The sequence below is a fragment of the Corapipo altera genome, unplaced genomic scaffold, assembly GCF_003945725.1.
Source record: "Corapipo altera isolate COAL_440 unplaced genomic scaffold, ASM394572v1 75, whole genome shotgun sequence".
Taxonomy (NCBI): domain Eukaryota; kingdom Metazoa; phylum Chordata; class Aves; order Passeriformes; family Pipridae; genus Corapipo; species Corapipo altera.
The window spans coordinates 309375-321430 of NW_020884887.1; the positions used below are offsets into that span (position 1 = coordinate 309375).

General features: G+C 56.8%; 1 protein-coding gene across 4 annotated transcripts in view; it reads left to right on the top strand.

The window, feature by feature from the left end:
- The first annotated feature begins 43 nt into the window (after positions 1-43).
- The window catches only part of NRG2 (neuregulin 2), a 160816-nt gene continuing 148803 nt past the window's right edge, over positions 44-12056 (top strand). For all 4 annotated transcript variants that reach the window (XM_027643135.1, XM_027643134.1, XM_027643136.1 and 1 more), the window contains exon 1: positions 44-477. In XM_027643135.1, the coding sequence (XP_027498936.1) occupies positions 54-477 (424 nt within the window). In that variant the 5' untranslated portion in view covers positions 44-53. The remainder of the gene's footprint in view (positions 478-12056) is intronic.

The window sequence follows — 12056 nt, forward strand, 5'->3', positions numbered from 1 at the left end:
CGCAGCCCGGCCGCCGCCGCAGGGCCGGCGGGCAGCGAGCGGCAGCCGGCGGCATGAGGCGCGACCCGGCGCCCGGCTTCTCCATGCTGCTCTTCGGCGTCTCCCTCGCCTGCTACTCGCCCAGCCTCAAGTCGGTGCAGGACCAGGCGTACACGGCGGCGGTGGTGCTGGAGGGCAAGGTGCAGTCCGTGGGCCCCCCCGCCGGCGGCAATGACAGCCGCGGAACCGGGCCCGCCGGGGGGGTCCTGGTCAAGGTGCTCGACCTGTGGCCCCTCAACAGCGGGGGGCTGCAGCGGGAGCAGCTCATCAGCGTGGGCTCCAAGGCGCCCTGCTTCAAAGTGAAGCGCAACCACCGCTACATCTTCTTCCTCGAGCCCACCGAGGAGCCGCTCGTCTACCGCACCGCCTTCGCGCCGCTCGACACCAGCGGCAAGAACCTCAAGCGGGACGTGGCGCGGATCCTCTGCGCTGACTGCGGTACGGGCCGCGCCGCGGCGGCGGGGGGCGGCGGGGGGCGATGGCGGAGCGGCGGCGGGGGGCGGTGGCGGAGCGGCGGCGGGGAGCGCTGGCCCCGCGTCCCGGGCGGCCGCGGGGCGACAGGTCCGTACCCGCCCGGAGCTGGAAAGGGGAGCTGGGCCGGCGATCGATCCCCCGCCCCCCCACCTCTCTCCCGGTGGGCCCCGGGAGCCTCGCCTGCACCGGGGGGAGATGCGATGAGATGCGATACGATGCGATGCGCTCCGCTGGGCCCGGCCGCCGCAGCCGCGCTGCCCCCCATCCCCCTGCCCAGGATCTCCCCGCTCGCTCGCCTCAAGGTCCCGCAGCCCCGGCCCTGCCCCGCGCCAGCAGCGCAGCCCCGAGCCCGGTGCGGGGAGCGCCCGCAGCCCGCGGCCGCCCGGCGGTGCCGCGCGGGAGCCCCCGGTGTCTCGGCGCCCCCGGTCCCAGCGCCCCGGTGCCGGCTCTCCTCTCCTCCTCGGGGGCCTCGGCCGTGGCAGCCCCGGCCGGGAGAGCCGCCGGCCTGTGAGGCTCCACTAACTCCGGTCGCGACCCCCGCCGCTGATGCGGAGGGGGCCGGGCCCGGGATGCGGGGCTGGGGCAGGGGCAGCACTCCAGGTGTACCCTAAGAGCCGGGAAGTTTTGCCTCTTCCCAAATAACGGCCTCGCGAGGGGAAGCTGGGTTTTCTTTTGTTCGTTCCGCGCATTTCGGTGTCTCCGGTCGCGGCTCTCGCGCGGTGGCTTGTGCTGTTCCTCCAGCACCTCTGGAAACGCGGTTATGAAATTACTTCAACGGGAAGCGCCCGCCGGAGCGTCCCTGCTTTTGTGCCTGAATTTTCCTTGCTGTCCTCTGGCAGGTGGACACCTGCGATGGGCTGGGCGGCGGGGACCGGGCGAGCACAATGCCTGCATTTTCTCAGGGTTCGGATCTGAGCTGACAAAAATGCACGCCTGGCCCTCCATCCAGCCTGAATGCTGGATACTGTGTCACAAAATCCGGGGAAGGCCGGCGTTAACCCGGAGAGCTCCGAGTGCCGCGCCATGCCCTCAGCAATGGATTGAATCCCTCGTATTTGATGTGTTACGAGGACATACAAGGTGTATCTCCGGGGAATCCAGGCTCCCCACTCAATGGCAGCAGGACACATCCTCATCAGGCTAATTGGCCTTTTGCCTCATTAAAAGCACGTACTTTGTCAAGTTATACTTAGCTCTGTAATGACCATATGTGTACTGCTTTGTGTCGGTTGTTGTTGTGTCATTAACTGGATGTTTCTGGGGCAAGTGCTCTGCCATTCAGGGCTGATGACCCTGGATTGTCAAAGCCAGACCTGTCTCTTTTTTTAGTTATTCAAAAGATAAATTTAGAAGCTTGCGTTTCCTGGGAGAAAGGTGAAACCATAATATGTTGTTGAGGAAAATGGGCTAGGACTGCATGCGAGAAAACTAATTTGGGAGGCACTAATTTCATGTGCAACTGTATGTGGGCCATCGTGGAAAGAGAGGATTTAGTGAAAGAGCTGTGGCAGAGTTAAGAGGAAGGTAAATGGGGGAATTTCTCGGGACCGTGGTCTCATTGTCAGGGGAAAACACATCAAAAGGTATGTGGATCTTTTTTTTTTTTTCTTTTTAAATCAAAAAGGATTCCAAACTTGCACATCTCTGAGCAGCAGGGTTTGACTTTAAGGGGAACGGAGGCTTCTCCGTGGCATCCTGGCTCAGGCCCAAAGCGTTAATGTGTGGGCTGATGTAACAACAAGTTAAGAGTTGTCATTCTGCCGTGACACCTTCTTGGAGCTGATGCTTTTGTTTCTGTGTGGCTCTGATGGGCTGACTCGGCTCCCTGGCTGAGGGATGCTGCAGGTTGGTGGGAGCGTTGTCTCAGCAGAGCTTTATGGCAGATTCCAAAGGAAAAATAAAAGCTGGTGGTTGGGAACTGTCATAGCTGTGGTTTGGGTCTGTGATGAAGATGAAATGGGAGCCTCATCTTGCTGAACTGGTGGTTCCCCGAGCACTTCATGCTCAGGGTTCAGCCGAGAGGTTACTTCTGAAGGTGACTTTCCTGGTGGGATCTTCTGATTTGTAGCACCTGAGCTGCTCGAAAGGTGTATGAACTGGGAAACAAGGCCGTGGTCTGCCTTCCTGCTCTGTGGTTTGTGCTGGAAGGGCAGATCTGGAGGGGTGCAGCGGTATTTCCCGTTCTTGCTGTATTTCCCGTTCTTGCTGCAGATGGGGGCTGTGACAGCTCCAGAGCTGGCAGGGGGTGGATGTCCAGGCACAGCATGTGCTCCGAGGGACAGCTGGGCTGCAGCTGAGTGAGGGATGTTACAGAGCTGGGGGACAGATGTTGGGGTCACTTCTGAGCAGGAGGGGGGGACCCTGTGGCTCTGATCACTCCAATCCTCCCGCTCCCAAAGATGGAGGCCTCGCAGGACCATCTTCTCCCTGCTCTGGCTCTGTGCCTGGGTCTGTTTTCCAGTGATTCATCCCCTTCTCACTGGCTAAGATGCTGTGTGTCTCCTGCTCTTGCTGCTTGCCGAGGTCCGGGATGCGATGTAGGATTAGACCTGTCGTTGGAGAATTCGTGTCTCTCTCCAAGGAAGAGTCTTTGCTGTTTGCACAGCTCACCTGGAGGACAGAAAGTGGGTGCTGAGGCTCTGCAAGGGACCCAGACCCTCGTTGGGCAGAGCCAGGAGGGCTGGAGGTGAGGGAAGGGTGTCATGGGGTGCAGGAGGCAGAACAGGAGTGCTGGTCTGTTCAGCTGGTGTGCGTGGGGGTCTGGCCTGGGCTGTTTTGTGTGTGCCTCCTGAGCAGAGATCCAGGGAGGGGAGTCCTTGCTTTGGCCATCCCACTACTGGGCAGGCTCTGGAGCCTGGAACTTCCCCACCTGCAAACTCCAGAGGTGTGCAGCCTCTGCAGCTCTGGGTTTTCATGGGTTTGCATCTCCCTGGCACACAGGGAGCAGCTGGTCCCTGGGCCTGGCATCCTGTGGGTCTCACCACCCACTTGCCCATCTTAAAACCTCTTCTGCACTGGGAGTATTATTGTTTTTTCATACTGTTATATAACGATTCCTGTTATTGCTTCTCCTCCTGTCTCTTTTCTTCATATCTTTTAGCTCCTTAATTTTGGATGGTCTCATATCTGCTTTGTGCCTACATGCACAGATCAAGGAGGAGGAAATAGGTGCAAGACACAATGCTGGCTCTCACTGGTGTGGGAGCTGGAGGCATTATCCCCTCTGGGACCACTCCTGAATCCAGAGAGGGGATTGAGGTCCTGACCCTCCTTGTCTTTAAGGGTAGCTTGTGTCAGCACCTGCTTCCTAATCTGGATGAATCCATGCTTTCTGTGCAAAAGGTATATGTGCAGATATTTTGTACATGGGAGAGTGAGGATTTAACCTGTCTGGGCTCTTGATTTCTGCTTTCACAGAGGAACAAACATGTTCCTGCCTCCATATGCAGGGAGTTGCAAAGTAGCTTTAATTAGAGCTTGTATGTCTCCAGAAGCACCTCACCGAAAACGCTGCCGAGCTCCAGGATGAGGTCTGTGACTCGCCTGTAGGATTAGCTAGCTTAGCCTGGGCAGGTAATCTGGTGGTGGCAGATCCCTGGGAGGATTTGCAGGCAGAGGACCTGTTGTTGCAGCAGGTACTTCTGGTGAGATGAGTTTTTTTTTTTTTTCCAGACCAAAGGTGCACTGGTCCCACTGAGAATCAGGAAAGTGCTGGGGCTGTGGCATTGGCCTCAGTGGACACATGACAGTGGGAGCTGTTTATCTGCTGATCCTGGAGCCAGGTTGGTTAGAGCTGGCCTGCAAAGGGAGGAGAGAGCCCGGATTTTGAAGTGCCCGCTGGAAAATACAGCCCTCTGGATTACAGTGTAGGTGTTGCTGCCTGAAATAGCACTGGCAACTTTGGGCCAGCAGCTCATGCAAAAATATCCCTCTCTACTGTCCTGCAGATCACCGGGCTCACTCCAAGCCAGGCAGGCACAGGGGAGGGGTGTGGGTGGGCTCCAGCCGCTGGTGATGGTGCTCTGCCTCCATCCCAGGACAGCTGTGGTGCAGGGAGCAGCAAAGCTGGATTTTCTCATGCACCACCTTGCTAATTAGAGCTGTCTGAAACTATTTCTCACCACCTTCAGAAAATCACACTTCCTTGGGTTCGCAGAAGAGTGAAAACTTGTTTCTTTCTTGCCTTCGGTTTCTGCAGATGGGAAGCGGTCACTGTGCTGCAGAGAGCTTTGACCCCTCGCAAGGACAGCACATTTCTGGGAGCTCTCTCAAATCCTCTCATGCAGGATTTGGTCTGGAGTGGACCTGGGATGGCTGGGTCCTTGTGGCCAGGTCAGCTCCTTGTCTCCCAGACGAGTCAGCCAGGATCTGGCAACTGAAACTTTGCTCGGCTGGTGCTGCAGCTCCAAGTGACTTTAGTGGTACCTGACACAACGGAGGTTGTCCCCTCCCATGCACGTGTTGTGGCAGAGCAAAGCCTGGCTGTTTTCTCAGTCCCCCTTTCAGAAACGTTTGACTAAATAAAGCGTCTCCCCGAGGATCTCTGTGAGTAAGAGGAGACTTAAATGGCTCCTGAGTAATCCCAGCAGTGCTGAATTCTCTATCTAGGGTTGCTCCATGCCCAGGCCCTGGGCCCAGCTGCTGCTTGGTGGCCCTTTGTACTCTGCCAGCTGACAGCCCTTAGATATGGGCCCTGAGGCAGAACGCCCTTTCTAAATCATGGGCGACACCTTGGCTTGGGTTTGGATCTGGATCAGAAACTGGTGCATGCCTGGAAGCACAGAGGCAATAAACTCCATCACTGGGCAAGAAGGAGCCATGCTCTGCTGCATCTGAGCTCCCTGCTTCATTTGGGCTGTGTAAGGTAAAACACACCTTGGTCACCAGGGCCTTGAGCCTTCAAGCACTTGGCACACCCCAAAATCTGCTGCAAAGTGCCGCAAGGGATCAGTTCTGGTATTGTGCTGCTGGGCTGAGGGTGTCTCTCCCAGCAGACTGGAGGGGTAGCCAGTTCCTGGGCACGGGTCCTATAAGGAGTGGGTCCTATGAGGAGTGGCTGCTCCTTTGCCAGGTTTAGGGCACTGGGTGCTGGTGCTGAAGTTGCCTCATGTCCATTCCCCTCCTGAGTCACTGCGTGACACCACTGAGCATAGAGGAGAGCTGTGTTGCTTTGGGCTTCCCCAGGTGAGCTGTGCAGGTGCCCACGTGGACACAGTGGGAAAGGTGGAGCTGAGCAGTGCACTTGGCAGGGAGGAGATCCAGGAGACTGATCCGTGGTGGGCAGGAGGTTTGTGAGGCTGAGAGCCCCTGGGCGACTCTGGTCGTCTGAGGAATTCTCGCTGCAGAGGAGCAAAGAAAGTGCTGGGAGGTGATGAAGTGCCTCCACTGAGCCGGGAGGTGCCGGGGCTGTCTGGCAGCTCCTGTCAGTGCTCCCCGTGCCTGCTCCGTGCTCGTGGTGCCGGCCCGGTGGGAGCCGGGCTGGGGGTAGCAGAGATGTCAGTACAACCTTCCCTCTCTGCTCACTGGAGGTTTCCAGGGTGTGAGCACACCCCCTCCCCGACTGCAGCTCCTCTCTGTCATGCCCAAGCGGTGCTGTTTGAGGGAGAAGGCTCTGCCCCGCTCCCCGGTGCTGTTCTCTGCGCTGTGAGCCGCTCTGTCCGGTGCAGATGGTGGAGGACGCCTGTCCTCGGCGGGGGCTCGGCGGACGCGTGCGGCGAGGGGAGGTTCTGGAGGAAGCTCATCTCCTTGGCAACTTTGGCAGCCAGGCGTCTGCTCGCCTACTGAATGGGGTGTGGAGCAGGAGAACTCCTGAAGGGTGCCAGCACCTCTCAGCACTTACCTTCTCTGGTCTGGGGGGGAGGTGGAGATGTCTGCCAACCGCCCCAAATTTTGGGGGCAGAGTACTGAGTCTGCAAGGGTAGGCTAAAGATCAAAGGGAAGATGAATCACTGTGCTGCTCTTTCTCTGCTGAATGACCGTGCTCCCAGAGCTTAGCTGCTGCAGCTCAGGGCTGGGCTGTGCTGCAAAGCCTGGGCTGAAGGGCCAGTAAAACTGCTGTCATTGAATCCCCACGGTCCAGCTCCATCCTGGATAAGATGCTGACTGGTCTGGAGGATGAACAATATGAGGTTTCCCAGAAGATGGGATGCTAAATGGGAGCAGGTGATTTGCAGTTTGAATGAAAATAATATGTATAACTCCAGGCAGAGAAAGCTCAGATGTGGTCAGGCAGGGGGAGGATCACCTCTGTGCTGAAGAAGTTTATATGGAAGTCACAGCAAACAGCACTGAAGTTGTTCGGGGAGGGGAGACTTAGAATTAGGGAAGAAAAAGCAAATGAGAAAAGAAGAGGAGCACTGGGTTGGAGGAGGATTGGAGCTGCTGCCTTGGAGACCCAGGGCACTGCTCTTCCAGGATTTGTAGCTGTGCTTGGCATTGCTGGATGATTGCCTGTGTCAGGGAGTCCTCTCTGGTCTTCTTCCTTTTCCTGTCTTGGGGTGTTCCTTCAAGCAATTGCTCCCTTAAGGCACCTCTGCAGTCCAAACCATGGCCAAGGGTGACCTTCTAGAAGTGCTCCCTGGTATGAATCAAGGGTTGGAACTGGGCTGGGACTCATAGTGGAGGCATGGGCTGAGCATGACCTCAGCTGGTGTGGCACTTGAGGGTGGAGCAGGGTGGGCTGATGGGCTGATGTGTGTAGAAAAGAGATCAGAAGATGACAATGGTCCTGAAAAGGCTGTGGGAAGTGCAAACCAGAGGTATCTGCCATCCCCTTGTCCCTGGTGACCTGGTCTAGAGCTGGGTGAGAGCTGCCAGCAGAGAGTTTTAGCAGTAGGTTGGACAGACACCCATCAGGAATGATCCTGGCATGGGTGACCACCTTGCAGGCAGGCAGGAGAGCCTGCTCAGAGGGTCTGAGACCAGGGACTTGGTGGGTCCATTCTGTTGTCTGGTGTTGTAGCTCCAGGGACCAGGAGCTTCTGCTCACAGCATCTCTCCCTGGCTTGGGCAGTCCTTTGAGTTCCCTTGGATGGAGTTTGTGGCCACAGTGGTTCTCTGTGGTCCTCACACCTGCCCCTTACCCATTGCCTGGAGCAGGACAGTGCCATCCTTTCCTGTATTCCTGCCACTTACTGTTTACTGGCTAGTGGAGGGCAACTGAGTTCACCCTTGCAGGCTAGAGCTTGTGCCCTGGTTTTGCAGAAATACCTCATCATTGGTGGCCTCCTGCAGCAGAGCTGGCTGCTGCTGTCTCTGGACAGAGCATCTCTCTGGTGTGGGACATATGTGCCTGTTTTGTAGGGACATACCACTCTTGTGACAGAGCACCCAGTTCCCACCCTGCTGACCCCCACTATCTCCCTGTCCTGGTGTGAGGGGACTGTCCTTTGCCCTCTCTTAATGAAGGTGAGGACTCTGGGAAAGCCTTGCCAAAGGGTTTGGATGCTGGAAATGAGTCTGTGGGATCTGTGGGTGGGAGCAGAGCCTCAGGGCTAATGGAGAGCAGATTTTGGATGTGATGGTTTTCTAGGACAGGTCTAGATGGACAGTGCTGTGCCTGATGGCTTTTGGAAAAGCTGAGGAGGATGGGAATGCTTTGCAGAGCCTGTGGAAGGACACACTGTACTATTTATTGGGAGAGCTCATCAGGTCCTGCCAATTTGGGGTCAGAAGGCAGGTATTTGCATTCATTATAATCAATCACTGCTCGTCCACTTTCCATAATGGGTCGGTAATGATGAAACACTGTTCAGGATCCTCTCGGTGGTCTCAGGGCAGGCAGATGGCTTGGCAGGAGGGAGGGGACTGGAATTAGGTCTGCTTTCTGGGCTGCCTCAAAGTTGGCAGCAATGCACCAGCCCTGGCTGCTGCCCTGGCCAGAGTCTGTCCCCGCCGGACCTTGGATCCCTGCGGTCGCTTCTGCTGCTCGGGGTGGGCTGCCCTGGGACAAGCCAAGGGGGGGGGTCAGCATCAGGCATGGCCTCTGCCAGTGTGATGTGGCCTTTCCCATCATGCAGAGGCGTGTGGGTGTGTGGAGGACAATTATCAACACATTCATTAGCCTTGGGGGCATGACAGGGAGCATGAGCTGCCAGGGTGCTTTGCTTGGGGGTTGGATCTTCCACATGGGTCCATGGGATGGTAGTAACAGCAGTGATGGGAGTAGGTGCCTTTGGTCCTTGTCTTGTTCTGCTGTTCTGGGTGTTCCCTCCTTCCCCCTCTACCCCTCTGTTCTTCTTCAACTACCTTCTGTGTGTCTTGCTGCAGAGGAGAGGAGTTGGGGATGTGAGTGGCTGGGTCTCCCATGGCTCTCTCAGTGAGGCTGACAGATGCTGCTGGGAGTCCAGCAGAAGTCACCAGCATCCTTGGGATGATCCACTGCCATGTAGGGTCTCAGCCACCTTCTCCCTATATCCTTGTCTTCTCAACCTGGCTACCAGGTTGGCTTAGCCTAGGCTGGAGTTCCATGGGAAACTGCTTTCTAAGGCTGGTGGGATCTAGGGGACGTCGGAGCCTCTTCTCATGTGTCCATGAGATGCTGCTGCCTGCCCAGGCTGGAATGAAGCAGAGCTTCCTGTCCTGGGGGGACCTGGCATGGTGGGTTGCCACCTGCCAGCTTTGAGCAGACCTGGAGACCCTTTCTTACAGGGCTGGAGAACCTGAGTCCCACAGATACCTCCCCAAATCCGCAGAGCTGAGGCAGCAGGAAGGAGCTGAAGGAGTTTCTCTGCCAGGTCCTCCTGCAGCTCCTGACTTGGCTTGGCACTCTCTGTGCAGGAGGAGGCAGTGCCCATTCCAGCATCCACACACTCAGCCCTGTTGATGGGGCACATATCAAATGCATGTTCCATCACCCAGTGCTGCCATGACCTTGAACACTCCCAGAAAGATTCCTTGGTGTCAGGAAATGGGGCTGCAGCCGGGGTGGAGGTCTGGGATACACCGGGATCACTCTTCTCTGGCACTTTCTGCCTTGGCTGGTGATTCAAGCTGGACCTCCTGGCATTGGGAACACAAGAGGCTGGGTGGCTGTTGGTCTGTAGGGTGGCTGTTGGTCTGTAGGGTGGCTGTTGTTCTTTCTTGGATGTTCAGGCACAACAGCAACAGTGAGCTCTGGCAAAGGCTGCAGGACTCCCAGACCAGAAGATGCCCAAATGGGGTCACAGGCAAGGAGGGGAAAACCTAGAAGGGGCAAGGTATTCTGGTGGATTTGTGAGGCTCAGGTGCAGCTGAGATCCTGGGAAAGGCCCTGAGAGTTTTGGGCACTGGGTAGGACGTAGCAATAGATGCAGGATGGTTTGGATGGGAATTAGGAATTATTCTATACCTACAAGAACTGGGGCGGTGGGAGGCAGCAGACATGGGGTCACCCAAAGGAGCTTCTTCCTCACACGCTCACTGCAGGGTGCTGCTGGGACACAGGGAGGAAGGGTCAGGGGTGCTCTCCAAGGCCATGTCTGTGTGCACAGCACAACTACTGGTTCTGCAGATCCCCAAATACCTCGGTACCAGAAGGGATGGGATGCAGTGGGAGAGGCACAGCATGGGCTGAGGTAGTGCTGGGGTTTAGCCCCAGGAGGGGGGCAGTGACACCCCTCTCTGTTTAGTGAGCAGTAATTCCTCTGTGGAGCCTCATCTCCATCACCCAGATCATGCTCCAGAGAAGAAGCTTTGGGGAATATCCAGCCCCTTTCCAGTGTGTGGACATTCTGTGCTGGGCACACTCTGCAGACAGGGGTGTTTGTGTGGCTTTGTGCTCTGGAGGGAACTGATGCAGGCACAGGGCTGTGCTTGGATACTTGGTTCAGGTCCCATCTGTGCCACTGATCACAGGAAAGCTTCTTAGCGTCCCCACGCTGTGATTCCCTGCCTGGCAAGCAGGAAGGATGCTGCTTTTGCTGCTTTGCATGCTCTGCTCAGGAAACTGGTCGTGTGCTGCGTTCCCATCAGTGTATCAGCACCAGAAATCTCCAGAAATGGAAATGAAACCCTGCCCTCCCTCCAGTGCCTGTCACTGGTGGGCCTCAGAAGAGTCCCTGCCCCGGGTGCAGGGCTGTCCCCCTGCCAGCTGGCCCTCCCTGGGGGTGGCTATAAAGGAGGCAGATCCTGCAGGGCTCTGTGAGCTGGAGGGGATCTGAGTGGGTGTTGGCGTGTGGAGGGCACCTGGCTTGTTCCTGGAAAGGGTCTGCAAGGGACTTGTCTGGTGTCAGCCAGCAGAGTGTTGTCTCTCCTTGGCCATCTCGCTCCGAGTGTTTCCCCACCAAGCTCAGCTCCCAGAAGTGTCAAATCCACAAGGGCGGGAACTTGTGTTCCCCAAACCTGCCTCTGATCCGCAGCAGCACTCTCCATCTGTGTGGGGGAGCTGTGACGTGTGAGATGATTTCTGTCAGTCCACTGCTGGTGACATGCAGGCTTCTGGCATCCAGGCTGTTTTCCTGGTGCTCAGCACTAGCTGGGAGTACTGGCGGCAAGCACGGATCCCCGAGAGCACTTGATGCTGCATGATGGTGTGCAGAGAGGATTTCCCAAGCTGTTAGAGGGCTGAGCAGCTCTGTGGTGCATCTCTGAAGGATGCTCGGGTGAGGCAGGAGGAGCGGCTGCTCTGCTGATGCTTGCAAACTTCTGTAGCTGCTGCACTGAGCTGAGAGATCAGGGTTGTGTCCTGTGGCTTGAAATGATCCTTAGAGCCGCAATCAGGACCCGTTCCCCAAGTCCTCTGGGATGCCACCTGCCAGCAAGTGTCACTGGGAGGTGATCCAAGCCCATCCAGGCAGGGGTTTGTGGGCATGTTTACTTCTGCAGGCTCTTCCCAGTGAGAGGACAGACAACTGCACCGTCTGCCTGTGCTGAGCCAGCGAATCCAGGAGCCCTCCTGCCTCAGGTTGCAAACGGCTCCAGGCCTCTCCTTCCTTCCCAAGCACTGCAGGCTGGATCACCTTCTGCTCCGTGTCGTCAGGGCAAAAGCAGGGAGCCCAGAGCTGTCACACCAGGACAGTGCAGGTGCAGGGAAGTGGAGGGAATCCTGCCTGCAGTGTGATACACCTGTCGGGAAAACGGCTGAACTTGCCAAGGATGCACGTGCCATCACTGTGACCAGGCAGGTAACTGGGAATTAAACCATGGCCCTTGCAGAAAGGAGGCTCTGGATGTTTCTTTGAGCAAGGAGCAAAAATACCTTCCTGTGGTGAACTGTGGCTCTGGCTGACAGCTGATGGGACAAGCAAACCTCATATTTAGAGGTTAAAGCATCCAGGAGAGGAGCTCGTAACTCCCAAATCATAAATACTTGGAGAGGGTTCTGGCTTCAGGAGGGCAGATGGGCACATTGGAAAGTGCATTAGGAAGCTCTGACCTTTCTAAACCTTCCTGCTGGGACAATGGCTGTGTGATTTTCCTGCACATCAGACTGGTTTTGGCTGATGCCAACAGCTCTGAGTGACTGCAGGACCACAGCTGCCTGTTGTCCGTGTTGGATGTTGTCTGGCTGCATGGGATGCAAGGTTGCTGGTGCCAGCAGGAGCTCCTGGGGCTGGAGGTGGCTC